This window comes from Osmerus eperlanus, chromosome 17, assembly GCF_963692335.1.
Source record: "Osmerus eperlanus chromosome 17, fOsmEpe2.1, whole genome shotgun sequence".
Lineage (NCBI taxonomy): Eukaryota > Metazoa > Chordata > Actinopteri > Osmeriformes > Osmeridae > Osmerus > Osmerus eperlanus.
In genome coordinates, this window is record NC_085034.1 from 10943563 (window position 1) to 10971464 (window position 27902).

A 27902-nucleotide genomic window follows, 5' to 3' on the forward strand; every position below is an offset into this window, starting at 1 on the left:
GTGTGTGATGGAACAGATGGTCCAATCGCACGACCACAGCCCAGCGTAGGAAGGACCGATACAGACAGCACACAGAGCATTTGACTCTGGATAATGATGTCAAAGAGGTACACATACGCCTACCCTCCTCCTCTTCCTCTCCTATGTGTAGCAGCATGTCTCCTTTACTTCCCTTTTTCCCCGTCGTCTAGAAGGTTTGCTCTGCTCTGTTTCTTTTCTCACCCTTTATCTCGGCCTAAAAATGCTTTATTTTCTTTTGTCATCACGTCATTTTCTGGTTTTAGTCTTTTCCTGTTTTATTTTCTTTGTTTTGTGTGTTGTGCATTCATTTGCATGCTGCCTTTTTTTTCTGTTATTTTTCCGTTCTTTCCTTCTTTCGTTTCTTTAATTCCTCGTGCTTCGCGGTTTTCCGGCTGGGGGTGGTGGTGTGGGTCATACCACTCCTCAGCAGGTAGAGGGGTGTCTGGTCCTGCAGAACTCCATGGCCTTCTGGGAGTGGGACAAGGCCTCCCCCCCACCCCTCAAACCGCCCAAAAAGTCGGCCTCCGCGTGCTGCCTGGTACGTGGAGGTGTTGTCACAGTGATGGACCACCTCCCAACCCCTTCCCCGCACACCCAAAACCCACTCACACCTCCACAACTCCTAGCTTTGCCTCCCACAACCCTCTTCCTGTTTCCTCAGCTTGACAACAGTACAGACTTATCAGCAGTTGTCACGTTGGTGTGTCACACACACACCCACACACACACTCACTCCTCACTCACTATCAGAGGAGACCTGCTCTGTGATACAGGGATGATACAGGGAAGTCTAGTAGTGTTTCTTCTTTCTGCTGGGTGGAGCCCTGTGGTTGGAATGAGAGAGAGACTGGAAGGTAGCACGATAGAAATCAAAGGAGCTGGTTCTGAACAGCAGGGAGAAGCAGAGAGCAGGTTGAAAGAGTGCAAGAGTGAAAGATCCCTTACAGAAAGAAAATATATTCACCAATATATAACTTGAAATATATTGTAATATATTAATTTATATTACATATTCCAATATATTATATATGGAAATACATGGGATAATATATTGATGACAAATATAGTGTCACATTGATGCTTCATATATGGTAGAATATATTTTAAATATATGGAAAATTATATGGAAAGACATACAGTAAGTACATGGAAATACCCCGAGGCAAGTAGGGTGAATTGCCTTGCCCAAGGACACAGCGTCATTTCGCGCTGCCGGGAATCGAACCGGCAACCTTGTGATTAATAGCCCAATTCCCTAACCGCTCAGCCATCTAGAAGGTAATCTAATAATGTTGTCAACGGCAGTATTTCAAATGGAATCGCGATTCAAACAGTACCATCTGCTAACTGAATATATGCCCCCAAAAACTTAAATAAGATTTACATTTATTTAGGGGGAAACGGCTAATTCAAAAGAAGTTTGCTGGAAGCGATCATTGTCAGTACATATTATATATATGGAGTCAGGTGGCTGAGCGGTGAGGGAATCGGGCTAGTAATCCGAAGGTTGCCAGTTCGATTCCCGGTCATGCCAACTGATGTTGTGTCCTTGGGCAAGGCACTTCACCCTACTTGCCTCGGGGGAATGTCCCTGTACCTACTGTAAGTCGCTCTGGATAAGAGCGTCTGCTAAATGATTAAATGTAAATGTTAATTTCCAATATTTCTCCATATAATTTTACCTATATTTAAAATATATTCCACAATATATTGAACACATATCTGTACATGTATTTCATGTATATCTTTCCATATAATTAGGATTCCCTCGTCAGGAATAGGCTTTAAGGTGACACCCCCCTGAAGTACCCTGCAAAGTTTCACCTTGATATGTGAAAATATGACTGAATTACAGCTGTTTGAGCTTGGACCAAGTCTGGCAATGCTTGCCATATGAGAAACGTCTTATTTTATTATTCAGTTACTGAACATGGCAGAACCCAGATTTGGGAATGGCTCAATTGTATGAGAAGGATCAGGTTCAATTCCAGGCATAGGCATTTTTGTTGTTGTTGACAGAATAGTTACTTGTCTTCTGGGTAATCCCGGTGTAACTAGCTATTATGGCAATTGTACAACATTTAGCCATTTTAAAGGAGGAATCCACCATTGCTGCTTGCATCTATATTTATATATTATATTAAACATACATGTGACACTATGTCTTTACATATATTACCAATACATTTTCCCATATAAATCGGAATACATTATGGTGGTATTTGTAAATATAAAATTGCATATATTTTGGGATTTATATAAACACATATATTATATCTTCATTTTCAATATGTTGCAATGTATTATAAAATATAAATATTAAATCCCATATATGGAAATATATTGCCTAATATATCACATGATATTTTCCAATATACTGCAATATATTTTCCTTCCGTAAGGGATGGCTTATGCAGAGAGGAGAAATGGGAGCTCGGCAAAAGGTCACCGCTCTCTAAACAAACAGCAACCGCTCCCCTCCTTCCACTCCTAACCCTGTGCTTTGGACCATGTTCACATCCCTAACGTCCTTATCTCTGTTTGTATATATTTGTTCTGTCTCTCACAGTCTTTTGTACACTCTTGCTCTCTCTATCTCTCTCTCTCTTTCTGCCTTCTTTACACTCTGCTACACACAACAGATTAACAGAGGCTAACGTGTGTGTGTTCATGTCCGCTTCAGCAGAAGTACATGCAGGAGGCTCGTAGCCTGGGGAAGAGCCTGAGGCAGCCTAAGCTGTCGGACCTCTCCCCAGCCGTCATTGCTCAGACCAACTGGAAGTTTGTGGAAGGCCTGCTCAAAGAGTGTCGGATGAAGGTGGGTCTGAGAGGACCTCACACACACAGACACAGACGCGTGCGCACACACACAGACATTTTTCTTCAGAACTTGAACAACTGTTTTATTTTTTTTCAGAATATTGAACAACAAAGTCAGAGAGGTGAAGTGAGATGTCAAATGACCTGGGGTCTCATTTATAAAACTGTGCGTAGGATTCTTACTAAAAGTGTACGTACGCCCAAAAGCCAAAAATGGCGTACGCTCACAAAAATTCAGAAAAATTCAAAACCGTGCGTACGCACACCTGTATGCAATGTTCCCTTTATAAATCACAGATTACCCAAAAGTGGGCGTACGTGAATCAGCATTGTACCCCGCCCTGAACACGCCCATTTTTAACCATAAATAGTCAATGCAAAGCACCTCATGAATGCTAATCTAGTATCTCATCATGACCCTGGCATGCGATTGTTCTTTACGGTGAATCATAGCGCATGACAACTTCTCAGACACTGTTAGCCTATTGGTGGAGCCCGAAAACTCAGAAAATGTGGTGGCCGGTAGATCACCAATTACAAAATCTGTGCGAGTGGCGTCAACTGTGCCAGTGATACCGCGAGTCGGGATACAATTTGAAAACAAAAGCGTTTTGTTATGAACAGTAATCTATTAAAGTCTGGACTGATGACGTGGAGTGTAGCGATTGCACGGGAGCTTAACAACTGTATTTCCAGTTTTTGACAAATGATTATATATGCACAGTATTAAATAAATAGATTTAGTTATACACTGTATTCTGCAGTTATTTAAAGGTAGGATATGTGATGTTATCTGCATTCCATGCAGTCGGCATTTCCCCCTCCTGCACTCCGGTAGTGGACAATATGATGGTGAGACAGCGCTGAATTATGATTTAAAATTTGAGTTGATTGTACAAGGTGTTTGTGGAACAATTATCACTCAGTACAAGCTAAAATAATACTGCTGTATTAAATCTTCATGATAATGATGAAATCGAGTGAAAAAAGTGTGTGAGGAAAACAAAATATATAAATATTACGAGTAATCGTTCTTCCCACATTTACTTTCTGCAGTCTGACTACAGTACGGTCATCTGCGTCGCCAATTCCAACTGTTTCCAAAATGTGCGTAGGCCTACGGGAGGGTCAGAGTTTGCGTGGAGGACCGCACATTCTCCCGTCAAGTTTGTTTTTTATAAATCACAACCTTTGCGTGGAAAGTGGCGTACGCACATTTTCAGCCCCGTTTTGTGCGTACGCAAGCTTTATGAATGAGACCCCAGGGATGGATTAACGAACGGGCCTACCGGGCCCAGGCCCAGGGGCCCATGAGCTAAGGGGGCCCGTAAGCCAGAGCCTCTGCGTGACATCGCTGTTATTAACTTTGTATTGATATGATGATATGACACGATGCGCCGTAGCCGGTATATTCTAGGCTTAAGTCATTCATGTCAGTAACAGGGCCCCAATAGTCCTACTCAGGGATGGATTATCGAACGGGCCTACCGGCACCAGGGGCCCATGAGCTCAGGGGGCCCCTAAGCGAGAGCCTTTGCGTGAAGTCTCTGTTATTAACTTTGTATTGATATGTTGATAGGACACGATGCGCCATAGTCGGTATATGCTAGGCTTAAGTCATTCATGTCATTAACAGGGCCCCAAAATCCTACTGAAAAACTAAAGAATAGCCTAAACATTCACTTTGAAGATGTCACAAGAAAGAAACCATCATGATACCATTCAAGTGAGTGTTTATCCCCTCAGTTTATCTATAGGACTTTAGAGGGGCTGAGTACTCCCCACCCCCAACACACACAAATGCGAGAGATCAGAGATGTTGTTATGCTTAAAAAGAAAAAAACAGAATTATTCATAAGTATGCAGTGGCATAACGACATCTCTGACGTTAATAACAAACCAAACCGTTTAAAAATCGGTTGAAAATTGAGCAAGTTATGGTAATTTAAAAAGTACATGTAGCATCAACACAATGTTATGGGTGAGCGAGTTGACTGTAGCAAGATGGCCGCCATGTGCGGACGTTCGACTCCGTTGTCCGGCAACGCGGACGAGACATCTAGTCTTTATATATATCTATGGTTCTCCCCATATTAGACATTCTCTGCTAAAAGTCAAGCTAAACGAAAATGTGTTGCAAAAAATTTCAAACAGGTGGAAACAGAATCTCAAAAGACAGTTCCGTCGAGTAAATTCCTGCGCGCAAAGCACTTTAGTCCGTGTTCGGAAACGTAAATTCAGACTTTTTGAAGTGCAGATATGAATGATTTACGTGTTAACTTCATCTCCAAAAAACATATTAATTTAAATAAACAAGTTAAGAAATAATGTCACTTTAGCTGTTTTCAAAAGCCATTGGTTAATTGACATAAAATAAGGCCTTAGAAACTAAGCAGAGCGTCTAGACAAGTTACAATCAATTATGGCGTATCCGTTCTTTGACAACCCTGTGGTGGATGAAGGTGCTCAGATTATACAAAGAGCGTTTATCCCACCAGCCCCAAGGGTCTTCAGAGACAAAAGTAATGCTTCCCTAACCAGTATCTGTGGAAGAGTTCAGCAGGCCCAGCATAGTTTATCTAGATAGATGTTATTATCATTCTTAAAAAATATATACATAGAAAAACACTTTAGCAACTCTTAAGGATGGCAATGAACACAGAAAGTAGAAAGTAGTAGAAAGGAGAGTAGTAGACTATAATAGTAGAAATGAGGGTAGCCTAGTAGACTGCAGTCTATGTAAGTAGGTAGGCCTAGACTATGTAGTCTGCTGGAATCACTGACAAGGAAGCAAACTCACTGTAGCCAAGCCTTGACCACTGTTCAGTCTGTCTGCAGCTCTGTGTGTCTTTGCATGTGGGACATTCTTGAACAGGGTTGGTGACTTAAAAAGGTTTAGCAAAGGCAACTATGCCAGGAAATATGAAGGGTATACCTTGCTCCAAAGCAGTACCTGAATATTATCATCAGTTTTCCAGGTCATCTTGAAACAAAGAATCAAGGAGACTTTTTTATTCAATTGTATAAAGCATGTTCATTGTTAAAAGTAGCCTATATGTTGACAAGCCTCTATATTACTTCATCCTCTCCTTCTGGCTTCCCCAATATTATAGGTGCAATATACTGTCCCCATGGGTGTATCCAGGCCCACTGGAAGACTCAGGGGGTGACTGCCTGGTGCTCCCAGGGTTGAAAAAGCGTTTCTAAAATGCTCTCTAGAGTGGCAAAAATGAGACAAAGTGTCCTACTGTCTGCCATTCACATTGTGAAATATGCTTGAGTGCCCAGGGTGCCCCTTAACGCAATAAATGATAGTGTGCCCTCTATACATTTCAAAACATGTCTTCATGAGTTCCTTTATAGTAGAGAAAATGTAATGCAGTACCCCCTTACAATGGTCTAAATTTGACTGTTCCCGTCCCCTAACTTCCAGTGGAAAAGGGTGCTGTTATGAAGTGCCCTTTATGCTGCCCCTACATGACAGTGTCACAAATGGTGCCCTTTCCAAAGAAGACGATTAGATGCTGTGTCCAACAGTCTCACCTACAATGTGCCCACTAGGGCATGCTTTCCCAAAGTGAGGCTGTGACGACACTTGGGGTGTCGTCCCATTCCCATTGTTACACTGGTGAGAGCCCATGTCGTGCAGTAGCAGCCCTTTAAATCTTTCCGCCCCACTGTCCAAGCCCCCTTTGGGTCTGTGGAGGCAGACTATGTTAATTGGAAATCTGGAAATATGGGGCAACAGTCCATACACTGTCAGCCAGAATAGTAATAATTGGATTTGGATTAAATATGCACGCGTAATATAATAATTATATATTTTTAGGCATGCTGAGCAATTTTAAATGACTGTTCTGCCAAGCAAAGTGTGCTACAGTTTGGGTCACCTTCTGATCTGCAAGTTTGTTCTGGATCTGTGCAATAATACTTATTTCAGTGAATCCCCATTTTAGTCATGGTTATCTTTGCCTTTTATCTTAAAGCTCAGCATTTAGCCTATAAGTTAATAAATGTGTGTGGCAAAGTTATTTTTAAGTAATTTATTAATTGTGTTAATGATTGAACATTATTAGCTCACATCAAGTGCAATTAACAATGGCCTTCTTCAGTGTTTTGAATTTTATCCTACAATTTTCAATTGCTGCCACGTTCTTTTTTGGGCTATTACTCTGAATCTCCTGTTGAGAATATTGGCCATAGGCTAGGCTACTGTCAGAACGGTTTCAGACAGCTCATCAAATTACGCTAATTATCAGTAGGCCTAACTGCATATAGTTATGTTAAGTAGATTTGGTAGGCCTACAATTTAGGCCTTTTAACGGTCGTAATGGTTTTACAAGTTGTATCCCTTGCCGTGTTAATGGCGGCAACATTGTCCTTTTTGGGGACAACTCCCAAAAAACTAAAAAAATCTATTTACGCTGCTGAAAATGACCCCCTCTCTGCTGGTTTACGCTTTGCTTTTTGCGACAGAACTCCTCTTTTCGACGATAGCCTGATCTGGGCTGCACAGTCTAAGCTTATTGAGGTCTAGCTTGAATTAGCGTTGCCTGTTAGTGGAACGGCTTGAGGCTTAAGTCTAAGTTGACGTTTACCCAAGTGAGACTTATTCGTGTTAGCGACGTTGATGGAACACCCCCCAGATCTGTCTGAATGGAGCCCCTCAATCATAACACATCATAACATTTCACTGTATGCCTCTTTAAATATGTTTTACTGGTAGGCCTTAGCAGGGACATGTGAGATTCCTTACATGAACCTAAAAAAACTATTTTGAACAGTTTATAGAGGCCCATCTCTAGCAAAAATCAGGTGATTCCCTATTTATTGAAGATATAATATTGCTAAGCCTATGATGGTCATTTTTCAAGAAAGAGAGAGGTTTGTGTGGGCTACAAATGTACACTGTAGGGTTACAACTATCGAATATTTTTGGAATATAAACGTCGTTTATTTCTTTGATTACTCAAGTACTTTTGTGTTTTTAAACAACAATATCAATATTATTCCTGACAAAACAGGTTTTTATTCCAACTCCAACACTATGGCTGAAAGGATTACTCAAGAAACTCGAATAATTCAGTTACAAAAAAGGCTTGAGGCATGAAAATAACAGTCCGTGTGAAACAATGATACCGGAGCTGAGCAGGCCACATTAAGCGAGTGTTGATAGCAGATACTTTTTAATAGAGGGACTTTGGTGATATGAAAAAATAAATAAATGTAATCAAATTATTCGAGTTACTTGAGTAATCGTTTCAGCCCAAGTACATTCCCATTCAATTAATAAGTCGACGAGTTTAATGAGAAACTGCTCGATAGAGGGCGCATTTAAAGTTAGTAAACTGGAGACAGGCAAGTTCACGATAAGGTCAATCAATCTTGAGAAGAGCACAAGCAAAATGGACAACAGCCGTGCATTAAGTGGAGCAGCTAAACGAAAGCTAAGGAAAGAAAAAGAAGCAAGGCAAGCAGATATTGTCAATCAAGTTCCTCGCATTTCAAGTTTTTTTTTTTCACGCCTTGACAAGTCCAGGCCCAGGGGCCCGTGGTTTCTTAATCCGTCCATGCAAATGACCATCAAAGAGTGTGTGCATAAGTATGATGTGTGTGTGTGCCTGTAGACCAAGCGGATGCTGGTGGAGAAGATGGGCCGGGAGGCGGTGGAGTTGGGCCACGGGGAGGCCAACATCACTGGGTTGGAAGAGAATACCCTCATTGCCAGCCTCTGCGACCTGCTGGAGAGGATCTGGAGCCATGGTCTGCAGGTCAAACAGGTCGGTACACACACACACACACACTCATGCACACACATGCACACACACGCAGACACATTCTGTGCCCAAAATTATGTTGAGGGTGCTGTTTTAGGTCAAACCGGTCAGTAAATACCCACACACACCGCTCAATATGAAATAGAGTGCATGGTTATAGATCATACAGGTCAGAAAACACACACAAACATACATCCACTTTGTCTAATCATTATTTTAGAGCTGTTCCATAAGGTTCGGAGAAGATCACATGGCTATTATCCATACACTCGTTAATCGGTGTGTTTTAATAAATGATGTGACCTTTGACTCCCCTGACTTGTGACCCTGCAGGGGAAGTCAGCCCTGTGGTCTCACCTGCTGCACTACCAGGCCAGAGAGGAGAAGCTAGCAGAGCAGCAGGCCCTGTCTCCAGGTAACAACATGTTCAATCCAGTGTACCACAGTACAAAACATGTTCTGGATTGTACCGGAGGCTCACATGCCTATTATTTTTTTTTACACACTCACTTTCAGCTCACTATTGCACTAACTGTACCCTACTGGTCTTAGTTTAGTATAGGTCTTGTCTTAGGTTAGTATAGGTCTGTTCTAGGTTAGTATAGGTCTATAATGATAGTATAGGTCATTATGTGTATTAGAGGTCTACTATATTGTATATTGCATACTTTTCTGTATATTAGGATGTTTATTATTATAATTTTTATTTAGTAATCTATGTTCTTAGTACTTATATGTTGTGTTATGTTATGCTAGGTTGCTTGCGTTGTCTTGTCCCAAGAATTTCAGTGCCCAGTTTGACATTGTGTTGTTCTGTGCACCTGACAATAAAAACTTGAAACTTATAACAACTCACGAGAGTGTCTTGTCTCTGCTTCCTCAGTATCGAACGGAGAGAGGCGCAAGTCTGAATCTTTGCTAGGAATGCCGTTAATCCGCGTGTCGCTTCTACAGGATATGAGGTATAGACCCCCCCCCCGTATAGGTTAGACGATGAGGTCAGGAAGACAAGTCTGTGTCCACTTAACAAAGTGTACCCCAGTTTCCCCCCTAACTTCCTCTCCCCTTTCTTCTCCTCTCATCCACTCCCTCTCTGCTCCTCTGCCTCTGCCACCCCACTTCCCACAGACACATCCAGAGTATGGGGGAGATAAAGACAGAGGTGGGGAGGGCGCGAGCATGGATCCGTCTGTCCCTTGAGAAGAAACTTCTCTCGCAACACCTCAAACAACTGCTCTCCCGACAAGCCTTAGCCAAGTGAGGACACACACAGACCCACACATACACACCAACACAGACCTGCAGACCGATGCACACAGACAAACTCACACAGGCCTATGGACAGACATAACCACATGGACCTATACACAGTCACACAGAGGCCTAAATGTCTTGTCTACATGTTTGTATGACAACACTGGTGTGTTTGGTCATCCAGAAAGTTGTATAAGCGCTATGCCTTCCTGCGCTGTGAGGAGGAGAAGGAGCAGTTCCTGTTTCACCTGTTGTCCCTGAATGCTGTTGACTACTTCTGCTTCACTAGTGTCTTCACCACCATCAGTGAGTACCCCGTCCCCGGCTTGGCCACACGTAAAAAAACATACATTATTTAGGGCAGAAAATGCCTTGAAGGCAGTGCCAGAGAAATTGTGCATTTTTGTACACACATGTACGCACACACACACGCTCAACACCATTTTTGTCCCTGCAGTGATCCCATACCGAGCCGTCATTCTCCCCATCAAGAAGCTGAGCAACGCCATGACAACCTCTAACCCCTGGGTGTGTGTGTCAGGCGAGCTGGGAGACTCGGGCGTCATGCAGATCCCAAAGAACGTCCTGGAGATGACCTTCGACGTGAGTTAGACTTTTCACCTCTGACCCTAGTCACTGCTCTGTCCCACTTCCCAGTGACGTTGGGTCGATGTGATTTACTGGCATGACCAGTGGGATTTCTGGAGGCCATTTGGGTGTTTTTGTGTGGCATGACCTTGCACCCGATTTTCCTAAATGTTTCGCTTATTAACTAATACTCTCCAACAGCATTCTCCTTCACTCACTTGAGCGCAGATTTAGGCAAACTGGCCTAACTGTCCACAGGCTGTCCCTCAGAGAACACCAGAAAGTATATTCCTCTGCTCTAAGAGCTACCAGGGCATCTTACTACTCTACTCTCATTGACGCTGGCCATAGAAATCCTAGGTACCTGTTCTCAGCGATAAATCAGATGCTCAAACCCTGCAGTTTTCCCACCACTACTCTCTCCTCTGATGACTGCAACCGCTTCATGGACTTCCTCAAATCAAAGGTCTAAAACATCTGGCGCAACATCAACCCCGACCCCGATCTTCCCTCGGATCATGCCCCCCATGATGGCCTAATCCTTGATCACTTTTCTGAGGTCACCCCAAGCTGAGCTCTCCAGCATTGTTTCAAAAAAGTTTCCTCCACCAGCTCTTTGGACCCCATCCCCACATCTCTATTGAAAGTGTGCCTCACAGCCATTGTCCCTATTGCAACCCACATAATAAAAAGGTCCCTGTCTACTGTTGAAGTAGCCCCCTCCCTCAAACTGGCAGCCATCAAACCTGTGCTTGAAAAGCACAATCTGGACCCGGAGGACCTCTCCAACTACCGTCCCATTTCAAACCTCCCCTTCTTAGCAAAGGTCTTGGAAAAGGCTGTAGCCCTCCAGCTACATGACCATCTCCAATCCCACCAACTTTACGAATCTTTCCAGTCTGGTTTCAGACCTTTCCATAGCACCGAAACTGCTCTGGTGAGGGTGGTAAATGACCTCCTAAGGTCTACTTATCTTGCTGGATCTAATTGCCACTTTTGATACAGTGGACCATAGTATCCTGTATCGGCGCCTCCAGGAGTTGGGAAGTACAGGCACTGCCCTGGACTTCTTTTATTCCTATCTCACAGAACGGCAGGAATATGTTGCCCTTGGCAATCTCACCTCCAGCACTAGATGCGTTACCTCCGGTGTTCCCCAGGGGTCAGACCTGGGGCCCCTGCTCTACCAAATGCCTGGATGACATCCAGCGCTGGATGAGCGACAACTCCCTAAAGCTAAATGGCAGCAAGTCAGAAGCCATTCTTATTGGCACCCCCCATCAAACAAAAAAGGCCGGTATCACCAACATCACCATAAATGGTCACCCCATCCCTCTCTCCTCACTCGTCACAAACCTGGGTGTCAAGCTGGACTCATCATTGTCCTTTGATGTACACATTAAATCCATCTGCCAAACTTATTTTTACCACGTGAGAAACATCTCAAGGCTGAGACCCTCTCTACCGAAACAAGCTGCAGAAAATGTGATCCTGTGATCACTGGGCGTGGCCGCAGGATGCAAAAATGTGTTTTGGCCAATAACTGTTGATTCGTTTGCCTTTATTAAGTGATTCCTTTGTCTGATGATATCTTGGGACATCCCATGTGTGACACATGATAACTTGTGATAACAGCCGAATTGATGCGGCCGCCATTTTGAATTACTCCTCCTACAAATGTTTTCCAATCTTCACCAAATTTGGCAGAGATCATCTTCAGACCAAGCCTCACAAAAGCTATCATGTTTTTTGGATTTTCAAAACCATTTGCCCGGTACGGCCAATCAAAATGTGCCGTTAAGCCAGCAAACAGGAAGTTGGGTCGTATCTCAGAAAATCTTTGATGGACTCACACCAAACTTGTTGCGTGTACTCGTAGCCCTCTTCTGAGGATGTCTAACATGTTTTATGGGTCATTCGACTGCTTGGCCACCTCATTGCTGCTTGCAGCTATATTTATTTTTGCCCCCTTAAAACTCAGTAACTATTTGGCCTACATAGACAACCTAGGTGTCAAAAGTTTCGTCTTGATAGCGATTGAGTTGCTTCTATTTATTTCGGTTTAAGTAGAAATTACGTTTTTGTGTCGAAAAGTGAAGCTAACGGTGGAAAACTTGCTAGCCACAGTCAATGACGCTACTTACGCCACTAACGTCACGAAAACTCGCGTGACTACCTCTAGCAGAACATTAGTTTAGCAGCTCGTTAACTTCTGGGAGATAGCTAAGCTAACTGCTTTACTGCAAGGCAACTGCAGAAACGCCACAAGCAAAGAGGCCAGGGTGATAACTATTTACTAATTTTACTTTGTGATATGACACACAATTGTGATGTCTAATGTACAATATAAGATGATATTATTAAGGAAGTACATCTACTTTCGGAAACAGTAGTTTACTATTTCACTGAAGTATTAGCATCATGACATTAGCCTCTGTTGCCCGGGCAGCACATACTACAGTGGTCTATGATGCATCTGTTTTCAATCGTTAAAATAAACATTCCTCACAAATACATTTTCTTTGTAGGATTTATTATGACATTAGATTACAAGTAAACGATTTGTGGGTGAAATTATCATTACCTGTGGTTTCAAACCAGTGTACTGTAGCTCACTGCAACGCTGTAGCCTACGCGAGACACTACAAAAACATCGGTAACCCTTCCTTTTACAGTCATTTAAGTACTAGGTATTTACATAGAAAGTAAAGGGTATGTTATGTGTTTTATTGGGTATTACCGATTGGTACCAAGGTGGTAAATACCTAGATAATTCGAAGTACTTAGTTACCCATTAACTAAATACTAACGTGCTGGTCATTACTGGGTATGTTTTCTGTATTATTGGGTATTACCGATTGGTACCAAGGTGGTAAATACCTAGATAATTCGAAGTATTTACCTAAATACTAACGTGCTGGTTATTACTCGGTAATTTTCACTGGTCCTAATTAGGTAAAGACAGAAGACAAAACTTAGTATTTACCTGGAAACTTATAAATATTAATATTTAAATACCGCTGGTAGTAAGTTGGTAACTACGGGAGATATATGGTAAATTATAATGTGTTATTGGGTAAATACCACTGCTACTAAGTAGGTAAAGACGGCCACCCAGCTAACACAGTTACGTTGCCCTTACGTATTGGTGTTTTTCTTGATTTATTGGCAATATAGGTTAATCAATAATCAACTTTATCACCAAACCAAAAGTTTGAAAACTTGGTCAGCTAGGAGTAGAATAATGTGAAACTGGTTTGATGTTCATTTTTGACAAAGATATTGAGGAAATACAGAAATATTGGTGTTTTTATTGATTTATTGGCTATGGGTTAATCAATAATCAACATTATCACCAAATCAAAGGTTGTACAAATTGGTCAGTCAGTAGTAGAAGAATGTGCAACAAGTTTGAAGTTTGTATGGTGGATTTTGACAAAGATATTGAAGAAACATTCTGACTGTCAACTCTTTTACCCCGGTCCCTAAATATGACGCGGAGCCTGAACGGAGGTACGAATATGAATGTCTGTTGAATCTCGAATATGAAACTGATTTCACCTCGGTGTAATGACCAGCACGTTAGTATTTAGTTAATGGGTAAATACTTCGAATTATAGGTATTTACCACCTTGGTCCCAATCGGTAATACCCAATAAAATCAGAAAACATACCCTTTACTTTCTATGTAAATACCTAGTACTTAAGGGACTGTAAAAGGAAGGGTTACCAAAACATCTACACAGCTGTTTAGGAAGTCAAACGGCGACAGAACATGTTCGGCACTCCCCTTACTTAAATCAAAAGTAACTACTAATAACTAATAACTAATAACCTGAACTTCATTGCCACAGCCCAAACGTTGTCAATCTGTTCATGAAAATAATTAATTTCAGCCTAAACCGTACAACGGAACGTTAAATCCAATTCAACCAACGCAATCGCTACCAAGACGAACACAGCAGTAGTCTAGTACTGTACTGTAGTAGTACAATTTACCGGGGCAGCTTCTCCACACAGGGCTATATAGGCTAGCATTTTGCGTTGTTACTGACAATGATCGCTACCAGTGAGCTTTTTATGAATGAGCGATTTTCCACTAAATAAATGTCAAGCTTATTTACGTTTTGGGGGGCATATTTTCAGTTAGCAGATGGTACTGTTTGAATCGCGATTCCATCTTCTACTGCCGGTAACGTCGTAGAATAATCTTCAAAGGGGGTTCTTTATTAATGAATGAATGCAATGAGTAGGCTAAATGCCTGAAAATATCACGAGAAGGGAAAAACTTAAAATGACGTTTAAGTCATAGAGATTAGGTCAATTTTTACACCGGTCTGCCAAATGTATTCGTTTTTGATTCAACGATGATGCTGCCTCTTGCAGGGGAAATGAGAAGACATTTATTTCATTCTATACTTCACTCGTATTTTCAGTTGTAAATGCAGAAAATAAAGCTTTTAAATCTATGTAATCTTTATAAATAATAAGTATGCATTTTTATATAAAATATACAGAAATATCAGTTGTAAAAATGTCATTCAAAAACGGACTCCTGTGCAACCGACGCAAGCAAGCACACCCTACAATTTCCCCTGAAATTGTACCCTCTCTAGTTTACCCTGTTTCTCCATCTCACCCACCCACCCTCAGTCTGCTTTCAGGCCTCACACACACATCTCCGCCATGCTCAAGGTTAGAAACGAGACATCCTTGTCCCTTCCCTTTCACCCATCCTTTCTCTCCATCTCTTCCCATCCCTTTCCTCTCCCCCATAGGCGGTAGATTGACTTTCCTTTAGGGCACACCAGTCCTCCCCCCTTTATCTCCCCCGGTCGATGGTCTTCCAGTCAACCTGTAGGCCCTGCTTTGCTCTGTAGGTTAGAGTTTAGCCTCGGTCCTTCAATGCCACTTTAACCATTAACTGGATTTGACTGTAGCTGTTGTAGTCCAAATGAAATGTTTCCCAGTGTGAACTTAGACTGGGCCGGTGTTGTGTAAAAGTACTTAGAAAGAGGCTATATCCTAGTTTATTAGTCTCCTGTTAGTTGCACATGATCTGTTTTATGTAGTGCACTGTAATTCTTAGTTGACTAAGGAAATAGATTGGAAAAAGTTAGATGTAGAGTTTTTTGTTTTTTACTGTTTGAGCCCTCTGAATCTAGACCAAGCTGTGGTCTTGATACTTATACTGTGTGTGCGTGTGTGCCTTTGCAGTGTCAGAACTTAGGAAAATTGACCACTGTCCAGTTGGGCCACGATAACTCTGGACTGCTGGCCAAGTGGCTGGTGGACTGCGTCATGGTCCGCAACGAGATTACTGGACACACTTACAAGTGAGTACCGTCTCTTTTCTTCCCCTCACCCCTCCACTAAGCGCCCTGCTCATTCTTCAGACTACTGTTTTAGTTTTCCGTCTAGATTTCCCTCTTCCCTCACTAATTTTTTTTGTCGACCTCTGCCCTTTTCTTTTTTCTCCTTTTCCTCATCCCACCCTCCTCTCCTCCTCAGGTTCCCTTGTGGACGGTGGCTAGGGAAAGGCGTGGATGACGGCAGCCTGGAGCGCGTGCTGATTGGGGAGCTGCTGGCGCCCAGCGCAGAGGAGGATTCTGGGAGGGGCTGTCGCACGCCGCCGGCACAGCGCTCGCCCTCCCTGACCAGACGCATCAGCGTCATCTCGCTGACAGCAAGAGGATACAGTGAGTTCTGAAAGATGCCGCCGCTGCTGTTCCATCATCATCTTCTGCTTCACTCACCTAAAACTGTTTCCGGTTTGCTTTGTTTCAGAGCCTACATCAGCTCAAATCCAAGAAGCTATAGGAGAAGCGGTCAACAACATCAACAAACACTTCCACAAGCCGGAGAAAGAGGTGTGTGTGGGTTGTCGTGTGTGTGTGTGTGTGTTGGGGGGGGGGGGGTTGTTGTGTGTGTGTGTGTGTGTGTGTGTGTGTGTGTGTGTGTGTGTGTGTGTGTGTTTGTTACGTGGGTAGTTGTGTGTGTACATATGAAGACTATTTTTATACTCTGCTCTTTCTTCTTCTTTGCCCGTAGTGAAGGGCTTGTTTAATGGTGTGGTGTCGGCTACAGTGCTTCCTTCTTGGGAGACTAATTGTGTGTTGTGTTCCTGGAAGGATATCAAGATAGAGCATGCATTGTTATTCTTACACTAGCTTTACTTTGAACAAACTCTCTCTGGCCCCGGGGAAGACCCAGGACACGCTGGAGGGACTATGTCTCTCGGCTGGCCTGGGAACGCCTCGGGGTCCCCCAGGAAGAGCTGGTGGAAGTGGCCGGGGAGAGGGAAGTCTGGGCCTCCCTGCTTAAGTTGCTGCCCCCGCGACCCGACCCCCGGACAAGCGGCAGATAACGAACAAAACTCTCTCTGGCCCTTAACAAACCCATCCCAGTATTACTCCCCTTACATCTCCTCTTTAATGTATCCTATTTTCTTTCTGTTTGTGCATCTCTCTCTCACACACATCCTCTCTCTCTCTCTCTCTCTCTCTCTGTCCCTCTCTCATTATGGTTTGTCTGTTTTATGGCTACAGAGTGCTCCAGTGTAATGGCATTTCTATTGACAGTCCAGAGAAAAGGAGGGCTTTAAATGTACAATACAAAAGGGTGGTTCAGTACAACTGGTTCAGTCAGAGAGAGAGAGAGAGGTGTAGGGTGCCCTAAAGAAGACCATTAACTGTGCGTCTGTTAGAGTTGACCCAGACATGCAACAGACCATCCGTCTATGACGACTCTCAGTTTGGCTTGGTTAAAGTCCCCTGTGACTTTAACGGTTGAAGAACTCTTAGTTCTACAATAGAGCATGTGGGCTGTCCTTTACATTCTTGTACAGTCCCACTGAATATGTGCTGATATATCTGTCAATTTTTCTCCCTTTCCCTCCGTCCTTCTCTCTCTTTCTCTCTCTCCAACTATCCCTCCCTTTCTCTCTCTTCATCCATCCTTTTTTCTCTGTCTCCATCTGTCCATCTTTCTCTCTTTTTCCATTATCCATCTCTTTTTCTCTCTCCATCCATCCTTTTTTCTCTTTCAATTTCTTTATTCGTCTTTGGTCATCTCTCTCTTTCTCTCCCTCCCTCCAGAGAGGTAGTCTGACTATCCTGCTGTGTGGGGAGTGTGGTCTGGTCGGGGCCCTGGAGCAGTTCTTCCACCATGGCTTCAAGTCGGCCCGTCTCTTCCAGAAGACTGTTTTTGTCTGGGACTTTATGGGTGAGTGTATTTGTATGTATGGAAAGTGGAGCGTGGGCGTGTCCTACTGGTAGAACCTAGAAATGTCACCTGCCAGCTATCTGAAAATAAATCTGAGCTGGCTGTCTATAGTGGTGTGTTGGTGGAAATTGAATAGTATTCCTACAATTACTTAATTCAATTACAGTCCCATTGAGCCTGCAGGTCTCTTTCTTCAGCTGTTATATCAAAATCAGTTTAATCTCCTACCTTTTTGGATGGTTAAAGCATTTCAATGAATATGTGATCAATTGATGGATTCAATATTACTTGATAAGAGGACATTTGCCTTTATGTAGAGTAGACAACTCTAAATAAAAAACTGATACTCCTGCATTCTGTCACCTAACATCTCTCCTTCCTCCCCCATAAAATCACCCCACCTTTTCTCCTCTCCTCTCATCCCCCTCTCTCATCCTCCTCTCTCTACCTCCATCCCGACTGCCATCCACAGAGAAGGCTGTGGCGTTTATGGAGTCGGCCAATCACATGGGTGACCTGCAGGAGACGGCGGAGCCAATGGGAATTACCTGCCATTCCCTCTGTCGCTATGTCAACGCCATCAACTCCACCCCCCGGAACATCGGCAAGGACGGAAAGTTCCAGCTACTGGTCTGTCTGGGAGCCAGGTGAGGACAGGACACACGTAACAGATGGTGACCATCACCTTTAATGTATTCAGAGACATAATATGTCTCTGAAATAAAGTTTGATTAATTGATTAACTGAATCAGAAACAGAATCTGGTTTATTGACAGGTAGGTTTACACATGGAATTTGGAATTTGCTTTGGTAGGTTGGTGCATATCAATAAACATAGTAAACATAGTAAGTAGAAATACAAAGATAGATAAAAACTTATGTCACTGACATAAATTGACACACAGGTACAATTGTGGATCAAAATATTTTACAGATCAATTGCTGATAGTTTTTGTCTTGTTCAACACTTTACCTCCTTTTCTTGCTTTTCATCAACCTCCATCCCCTCTCTTTCTCTCCTTACCACCATCCATCCCTGCAGGGACCGACTACTGCCTCAGTGGCTCCCCCTGCTGGTGGAATGTCCCCTGATCCTGCGGATGTATGAGGACTCCGCTCTGCTGAGGGAGCGGAGTACCGTCAATGCCCTTATCAGCGTCCTGGAGACCCTTCACGACTTCCCCATCACCCTGGAGGCCTCCCTGGTCAAGGGCATCGACCTTTAACCTCTGACACGACCGCACACAGACAAGACTAAGTTTCATACAACCCCTTCCTCCTTAACTGCACCAGGATTCGCTTTGGGATTTATGGCGTAACCCCAAAAGCAGCAAGAGGAAACGTGACGAGGAGAACGGGGACATGTCGGCTACCAAAGCAACAGAGTTAGCCTCTCAGCTGACATTTGCGTCAGTGATGAGAGTCAATTCAGTATCATTCGCCTGTGTTTTTAGCCTCAACCAGCAGCTCTTTAGCTTGCTCGGTTGGTTGGTCCACAAAAATGTCCCCCCACTTTGGCGCATGCATGTAACGTGGTCGCAGCTACTGCAAATTTGCGCTTGTTCTGACATTTAGTAGGCTACTAAACTTTTTGAGTAACAGTGGGTGTAGCTTTCTCGCGACATTAGTGGTGTGCGTGGATTGAGACCTTTCTGGCCTGTGTTCTGTAGTTCTCTGCCAGACCGTATTCCACACTTAGCTAGCGGTTAGCATCAGCATGCATGTCTGTGGATCATAGTGGACCATGAAGAACCCAAACACAAAATAGACCGTTTGTCCCTGCAGCCTCCCTGCAGCCTCCAAACTGGAAAATATTACTTGTATAATAATTCTGAAATCTCAGCTGAAGATGTTGATCATTTAAAACTGGACTTGTATGTTTCTCTACCAAACTGAGCCACTCAACATAGCTGTGTGATTTAGTTATTTGCTTGTTTCCCACCTTGTTGGACAGGATTGTTTGCACTGCATTGTCATTGGCAGGCATCTTGATGGACACAACCACTGCTTGGTTTAGAGGCGGGATTTTGTCTCAAGCTGCATGGACATTTTTAGATGACAGGCACCGGAAGGAGTTGTTTTTGAATTTGAACGTGTGTGTGTGTGCGTCGGTGTGTATGCTTGACCCTCAATTTTTATTTTTGTATTAGACAGTGACCTCTACAAGGAGTTTAAACCAACTTATCTTTCAAACCCATCGTTTTCCTCATCTTTCACATTCACAGTGCTGGTACATCCTTATGCTAGTTGATCCCAATAGAACTCTTTAGCACAGTCAGTGTCTCAGTGTTGACAAGCATTACTCTCTGTTCTGTCCAGATGTCCCATAGTTCTTCATACGTGTTAAATGTGAAAGGCACTGGAATACAAAATATGTCAAAAGAATCCATCAGTTCCCTGGACCCCAAATAGCCCCTACTGGATGTCTTTAGTGACTGAAATCTACTAATTTGTCGACAGGTGTTTGGTCTATTTCCAGACAATTGTCTTCATCTTTGTAGGAAATAGATTTGTTCCCACCAATGCTGTTGATATGTATTTTCATTTTCCATGAGCATGCCGCTGCATTTCTGTTGTAAACTGCATTGCATTTTGTGCATGTTTATAAGGATGATTAAATTTAGCCATAATTTGTTGTAATCCCCACTACGTGTGCACATCCAAACAAAAACAAAAAAAGTCCAGTTACTAGGTAGATTTGAATCCAAAAAGAAGAAGCCAAAAAACAAACTATTCTATGTTTTAACCCACAGTATTTCAGTATTTTTTCAGTGTTAACTCTTCAAAGGATGGGCCAGCCTGCAAGGCTCTTGCAGGTTCCATTCGGAAGGGTTTGATTTAATGTAATTTATTTGTCTGAGAACTGTGGTATTGTTGAAAGATGGTGGTCATTACCAGTTGCTGTCTGTTGTGAAGACACTGGTGTAAATAAATATATATATGGAAACTAACATTCTATTTAGAGACCAATGTGACCACTGATTTCCCTTTTCATCCCAGCTGAATGCAGTTTGACCACGATTTTGCTCCTGTTACTGCTTTTGTGTTTTCTAATGACTTTTATGCTAGGAACTTCTGATTGACTGACTGGAATAATTGAGTGCACTGTAGAACACTATGGATGAGAACGGAAGGGAGGAGGACAACTAACAGGAATGAAGGGTGTCTTTTCTTCTCCCAAATTGATACAACATGCATGACATGTGGGATTGTTTTTAAAGTTAGGCTCTTTCATTGCTTTTATACTTATCTCATAATGAAGACAAACATCCAGGATGGACACCGTCGCTGAAAACAGAGAAACAGGGTTTGCAGTGTATCAGTTTAGAAGTTTGTCCATCTTTGGCTCTGTCGTAAATGGACAGTGTCTGGTCCATTCCATACATTCTTCTCCATTGTTGTTATGTAACACCCTGCAGTGTAACAGGTTCAACCTCTTGAGTGAAGTTGTTCTTCCCTTAACAGGAAATACTAGTGATCTATTACGCCTACCTTTTCCATGGCTGCCTGTGTGAATGATGTTAGCCTACTCTATGGAAGGAAAACCAAATGGATTTCTGTGTCTGTGTAGGAACAATGAGCTTGGTTCTGTTCTGATATTTATTATGCATTTCATTAAAAAGTCAGTTTGAAAAAAGGAAAACGTCCCAGTGACTTGCTGTGTGTCACCAATATGCACATAAAGCCATTGTCTCATTTCATAAAGTGACCAATTTCTCCCTTGGTACTGTGGCTCTGCTGGTTACATAACATCTGCGTGCCCCCCTGTGTTTGAAGTCTAAAGGACCGCGCCCCTAGATCCCTACCGCACCATGGCAACTGGTACCACCCCCCACACGTAGCACACGTAATTTTCAGGCCATGTATGGACAATACAATGTAGACGCAAGCATAGACGTCAGTCCATGTGAATCGCTTTGATTGAAGAAAATCAGAAAATGGTGGTTTAGCGTCCTGCGCACGCGCATACCTCTCTACTACTGGCACATTGGAAGTAGACTACGACTGGTAACATCTCAATAGTGTGTCGACGGTGTTGTTAAATGAGATTTACTGCCTACGACGAACTCAGGCTTTCAAGTCAATAACCACATTTGTGAATAACAAAAGGTAAGAATAAAACTGCAATACGCGGAATTTAAACTGTCTCGATGTCAATCTCTACACTGATGATTGGAAGTTAGACTATTTTAGTATTTTTTATAACTTTAAAAGCCTACGAAAACCGTTTGTTTAGTCAACACCTTGCACGTCCTTCATTGCATATGTAACTTTCGTTACTTTCGTTTCTAGTTAGATGTCCATAGCGTCATATAAAGGCCTACTATTACCTGTTCATTGGAATGTCTTTTGTAACGACACTGTTTAAACGTCCGCTTGTTAACCTCGGTGTTGGGTGTCTGTCTGCACAGTGACAGTGCTTTCCTTTCATTTCTTGGGACGGGAGTCTTTTAAAGCCATTTTTTTAAGTGGAAATTTGTATTTTTTTAAACCGTGTTGTTCGGAGTGTTTACTGAAATTAACTAGATGGTGAGCCTTCGTCGGCAGTGCGTAAAGTCGTGCATATTGACTCGACAAAGTTAAAAGCTACCTGGACTGAGCCGTTCCCATGACCAAAACCTCAAATGATGTGTAAAAGACGAATGTAATATTTCAGAGTAGGAATTTGACGTGTGGGTGTGATCTGCTTCAAAGCATTGAGGGACATGTCAACTGCAGTAGTCTTTAGCAGTGAAATGTTTGACCGACTAGTTCCCTTAGGGTGGACTTTTTTCATTTGGCAGGCAGCTCTAGATATGATTGGGTTTTGCATAGTTTGATTCGATTTTGGTTTCCGAAATTGAATCGGCTGAAAGCCTCGGGCAAAATTGCTAATTGTCGCTGAATGATTTTGGGGAAAACACTACGTAAAACGAGGTGAGTAGGCTAAATCAAAATGCCTGTGTGAGGTTTAACAAGGGTTCTGACAAAATTGCGGCGAATTCTTGTTGACGATAGGCTAGATGCCGGAGGCTTCCTTCTATCTCCGGAGACGAGCCCCCAGCACTCCACAACTGTGAATCTTGAAGACAAACACTCGAAAAACCGGTGTTTGTAGCCTATCGTTATTCTAGGATGCAAAATCCAACAAGTTAAGTAGCCCATGCTTTCCTGCCTCTTTTGATGAGTCTACATCGCCCCATTTATTATGAAAATAATAGAATAGGTTAATTCTCTATTGTTTTAATCAACAATCATATTACTGTGAAAAATAAACAAGTCGTCGATAATGCCGCAAATCTTCCATACCGACCACATGGTTTCTCTTGCATCAGGACCACGGTTACGTAACATCGTCGGTAACATCTCCAGGCCGTGCTGTTCCCATCCCACTAACGCTGTGACGTATAACCCAGTTCCCCGCTCTTTTATGTCTGAGTCAAGCCAGGCAAAAGGGGCTCGTCTCAAAAGCCTGTGACGCTGTTGTGCACATAACATACATGCTTTTGCTCACAGTATAATTCCATCACCGCCCAATGGAAAAACACAGAATTAACAGATTAACTTTAAAATGGCAGCACCATAATCTATCAATCAGCTCAGACAATCTTTTAATTTGCACCAATGTCCTTCATAGGGACACCATGAGAGAGACACTAATTTTCTATTCAAGGCTCCCATTTATGTATTCATTTCATTGGTCAAAGCTTTCCACAGAGCTATCTACAATTATCCCCCTTTACACCATAGTTTATTTTCACAGTGAATCAGATTGAAATTGTCAGTCACCAGAAAGCAGACTATTTGATTATATCATTGTGTGTTCCTGTCTCACGTCTAGATGTTTGGCTTCCACAAGCCGAAGATGTACAGGAGTACAGACGGCTGCTGCATATGTCGGGCCAAGTCCTCCAGCTCTCGCTTCACCGACAGCCAGCGCTACGAGGGGGACTTCCAGAGCTGCTTTCGGTGAGTGGTCCACTGCTATCGACGTAGGTGTCAGCCCCCCTCTGTAACCTAGAGGGGTGGGGTGAGGCTTTGGATATGCAGTGAGCTTGCATGGACCTCCTCTGTCGAGAGGACTGCATTCATCCACCGTTCCATCCACCGAGTCCACTTTCACATTGCATGTGTCTGTCTCCACGCTGCCTAGCTTGCGCTGTTGTCCACCGCCATGGTTACCAACGACGTGAGTCAGCATGAGGAGAGGGGAGGCTGAGAATAGTTCATAGTCACCCCCAGAGGAGAGATATTAATAATCGCTCAGGGTTTTCAGCGTGTCAATCTCACATACGCGAATGCTAGACTTCCACTCCTGCTCTCGCTTCTGCACTTTTTATTTTATGCTTAAAAGTCCCTCTATTGTTTCTCCCTCCTTTTTCCGCTGTCTGTCGTAGGCTGGGAGAGGTGCGGTGTGGGGAGATCTGCAATGCCTGCGTCCTCCTGGTGAAAAGATGGAAGAAGCTTCCGGCAGGTTCCAAGAAGAACTGGAACCATGTAAGGACCTGCTACAGAACAGGGCACTAAACACACCATCAAACATCCATGTTGTAAGGAGTTCAACAGGACAACGTAAAAGGGTTCATGAGCAGGTGCCTGTTACTGTGGAAACGGGTAACATCACACTTAGATCACCAACCCCCCCCAACCCTGCTGTGCTTTGTTTCAGGTCGTCGACGCCAAGGGCGGCCCTAGCGTCAAGACCAATGTGAAATTCAGGCAAATGAAGAAGGTGAGGCCAAGCCAGATCAGCCGAGTGCAGAGCGAGCTGAAGAGACACAGTAAGGAGCAACTGTCAGGGCCGACACTGCCTTCAGCTAAGCACCCTGAAGCAGCACAGTCTTTAGTTGTTACCTGCAGATCGGCACATTTCTGTCATTTGTCTTAAGTTACGCTTTTTTATCTACCCAAGTAGGCTTCTCATTGGTGGTTGTCACGGTTTGCCCCACCCCACAGACTCGGATGCTCACAGCACCACCTCCAGTGCCTCGCCGGCCCAGTCTCCCACCTACAGCAACCAATCGGATGAGGGCTCAGACAGCGAACTCTCGCCTGACTCCGCCCGCTCTCCTGTCTTCTCCTTCCTGGACCTGACCTACTGGAAAAGGTGACGCCTAGTCTAACTGTACCTGAGATTAACTCCTACGTAGTCTAATCTCTACCTGTTCCATCTTGGATATTGCAATTTCCCATGCTCAACTCAAAAACCCTGTTTTCGTGGTTATTAGTATTTTGACTCCCTTGGTGTATTTAGTTGTTTGGACACAAGTGTTTAGTTGACCATGTTCATCCCCTTGTTGCAGACGGAAGGTGTGCTGTGGCATTATCTACAAGGGCCGCTACGGGGAGGTCCTGATAGACCCCCACCTCTACAAGCCCTGCTGCCAGAAAAAACAAGAGCGCGAGGAGGAGGAGGAGGAGGAGGAGGAGGAGGACGGGCAGGGTAGAGGAGATAAGGCAGCGATTACCCAGCTGCCTGACAGCCCCCCATCCCCCCCGGTGGAAAAAGAGGGAGAGGGGGGGAGCTGGGGGCAGGGTAGTGGTGATGACAACATTGTCACTGGCGAAGAGACAAAAAATTCACGTGAAAGTCTGCGTTTCTCTGATACCTGCATGAGCTCCAAATAAGGCTGTCTTCATGGCCTTGTTTTCTAATCAAGACCTACTGGAACTGTATTATTCCAATATTTTTGTTATTTATTGTTCTCTACCAGAAATAAGCTATTTGTTCCATCTCTGCCTGTTTAACTTAATGTACCTGACCCTCTTAATAGCCACTATCCAATATATCCAATGCTTGATGCCACTAAAGCTGCATGCACAAACTAAGACCTCTAGAACTGTACCTTTTACATCTAGGATTGAGCCATAGCCTAGAGAACAGCCTTCCACTGCCTGACTTGTCCTCTCCCAGGTCCATACACACACTCGCTACGTCTTTTATTTTTCTTCATTGTTTTTGAATCCTGAGTGCTACCGGATGGGTGAAACCAAAAAGACCCTGAGCTTTTGTTTAGTAACACATAATGACAGCCTCAAGGAGGAGGGTTGGGAGGGGGGGGGAAAGCATAATGCATTTCAAAACCGCTTATTCTAGTTCTCACTGTCATGGCAGCTTTAATGTGCCCAGTGTCACGTCTGCCCTGTGTTTGTGTCTGTGGAGGGAACACACCGTTTCCTGTACATGTGTTGTGAGAATATAGAGTGTTAATGGGAAAACTAAGGAATCTTATCGTATTAACTTGTTAAATGTGTATTCACAAAGCACATTCACAGCACACAAAGCCCCCCCCCCCCCCCCCTTGTGTCCTTTGCTAGTTGTGTTCTCTTAAAGTCTGGTCTAGGAGCATCTCCCGTTCTCACACGAACCTTAAGCTAAAATCATCAACGGTCTTTAGACCTGCTCTTTCAGGAGCTTCCTATCTCCATCCATGGATCATCTTGATTTGTTATCACGGCCCCCCTACACTAAACAGGAATCAGAACTTGTGGTTCTGACCCACCAGTTCTCTGTGGGTCTGTTTCTATTCTGTTTGCATGAAAACTGCATGTTGTCTCTTGGTATAACACAGTTTAACTTAGATCAATCCATTCAAGTAAGATACTGTAAAGTTTGAATATATATGTTTGTATATAGGTGATTAAAGGAAAAGAAAACACTTAATGATTAATTCACAAAATATGTTCCTCTGATTGTACTGTGTCCCACAGCTGTCATTGCCAATAATGGATATAGGAGGAGCTGGAGCTGGCTCTGCTTATTTATGCTGATTTCCTCTTCCAAACAGGAAATGTGTTTACTCTATCTAACCCTGTATGTACAGGGGGCCATAGAACATCTATTGTCTACTTTTGCCATGTTAGATTATTCACTGTAGTGACTGTCATTTATTTATAAATAGGTTACTAATAGCCACGCTAAAACATTTTCTGTACTTTTTGTATTTGTTATTCTATTACGAAAGAAACTATTTGCATTTCCTACCGCTAGGGTGTGCAAAGCTGCATGAACACTGACAAATTAAACCTCAACTACATTTCTGTACAGTACATTTCCGTTGTGTTTATATACCACACTCTACAGTGTTTAGCACTATATGATGGCAGCTTTTGGAGAATTTAAGCTTTAGTTTAGCTTTTTTTTACTCTCTCTTGCATGTCTGAAATAAGTTATGGGTACGAACTGAGACTCCCTTTAAATGTATATATCATATACTCACGAGTCTTGTTAATTGCCAAATATTTACTGTTATTTATTTTGTCAATGTACTTTGTCCTTTTTTACACGTCTTTTTTTCTCTACTAAAACTATGTGTTGAAATGTATTCAGGAGAAACTTATTTAGTTGACGGGCCTCAACCAGCTGATGATGTAAACTGCTGCCAGAAACTGTAGTTGTATTGATTGTAGCCTATTAAAGTTTGGAGTTAAATGCGTATTTTTTCAGAAGTGTTATGCAACCAAACTTGAGGCCTCTTATTTTCTCCGGAGATGATGGGTAGAGACTGCGGACGTAGACTGTGCTTGTTTCTCCTTAGTCGTGCTATTAGCATGTACGATAAAAAAAGTACTGAACTGTGTCTGTCTAGAAAGGGGCAGATTTTAGAGGGACATTTTGTATTTTTCTACACTGTAATTTTTACTTGATAAATAAATGTCAGATGTGAAGTTTCCTTACAGTGTGTCATTGTTTTTTTAAATTATTATTATTATTTGAAATGCTCCGATGGTTTTCATTTTTCAACAATTACGAGTCTCAAATTATGAATTATGTATTAGTGCACAGTATACTGAAAGTATCCACATTATATTGTCGTTCTGTTAGCTAGCCAGCATTTCATCCATAAAGAAAACCCATAAGAAATCCTTTCGAAAGCAGTTGATTTATATGCAGTCAGCACTGCTAACCTGGCCATATCGGTCATAAAAGCGAATTATAGGGTACCAAAACATATTTGTGAATTGCCAATTGAAAGGTTGTCCAGCAAGTGATGATATAGCAATGAAAATAAAATCCCTGTTGTCCTTCTAGGCTAAACCGTTGTGACTATAGTACAGAGCCACTACACATCAACAAATGTAGAATAACCTTTCCAGCGACACAAACCATCCACTTTATTTATCGTCTTTCTCTTAGTTAGCTAACCAGTATTTGATCAGTAAAATAGTCTTGGATTTTCTGTATTGCACTGACATAAATAATAGGCTATTGTTCATGATTTATGCCTGTTTTCGGAT

General features: G+C 42.9%; 2 protein-coding genes across 7 annotated transcripts in view; both read left to right on the plus strand.

Moving 5' to 3' along the window:
• dennd5b (DENN/MADD domain containing 5B) overlaps nucleotides 1-20441 on the plus strand; it is a 64593-nt gene extending 44152 nt beyond the window's left edge. For 2 of the 6 annotated variants that reach the window (XM_062483185.1, XM_062483187.1), the window contains 15 exons: nucleotides 17-107; nucleotides 449-559; nucleotides 2705-2839; nucleotides 8469-8621; nucleotides 8952-9033; nucleotides 9502-9580; nucleotides 9747-9875; nucleotides 10057-10178; nucleotides 10330-10475; nucleotides 15678-15796; nucleotides 15972-16159; nucleotides 16248-16330; nucleotides 17558-17684; nucleotides 18157-18331; nucleotides 18727-20441. In XM_062483185.1, the coding sequence (XP_062339169.1) occupies nucleotides 17-107; nucleotides 449-559; nucleotides 2705-2839; nucleotides 8469-8621; nucleotides 8952-9033; nucleotides 9502-9580; nucleotides 9747-9875; nucleotides 10057-10178; nucleotides 10330-10475; nucleotides 15678-15796; nucleotides 15972-16159; nucleotides 16248-16330; nucleotides 17558-17684; nucleotides 18157-18331; nucleotides 18727-18910 (1924 nt within the window). In that variant the 3' untranslated portion in view covers nucleotides 18911-20441. The remainder of the gene's footprint in view (nucleotides 1-16; nucleotides 108-448; nucleotides 560-2704; nucleotides 2840-8468; nucleotides 8622-8951; nucleotides 9034-9501; nucleotides 9581-9746; nucleotides 9876-10056; nucleotides 10179-10329; nucleotides 10476-15677; nucleotides 15797-15971; nucleotides 16160-16247; nucleotides 16331-17557; nucleotides 17685-18156; nucleotides 18332-18726) is intronic. The other 4 variants (XM_062483189.1, XM_062483190.1, XM_062483186.1 and 1 more) reach the window with 3 other exon arrangements.
• Nucleotides 20442-21508: 1067 nt separating this feature from the next.
• Nucleotides 21509-27337, plus strand: LOC134037717 (SIN3-HDAC complex-associated factor-like). Its single transcript, XM_062483194.1, is given in 7 exon segments — nucleotides 21509-21794; nucleotides 23506-23633; nucleotides 24062-24161; nucleotides 24334-24445; nucleotides 24621-24771; nucleotides 24968-25049; nucleotides 25051-27337. Coding segments are annotated over 6 exon segments (804 nt in total). The 5' UTR covers nucleotides 21509-21794; the 3' UTR covers nucleotides 25282-27337.
• Nucleotides 27338-27902: the final 565 nt, after the last annotated feature.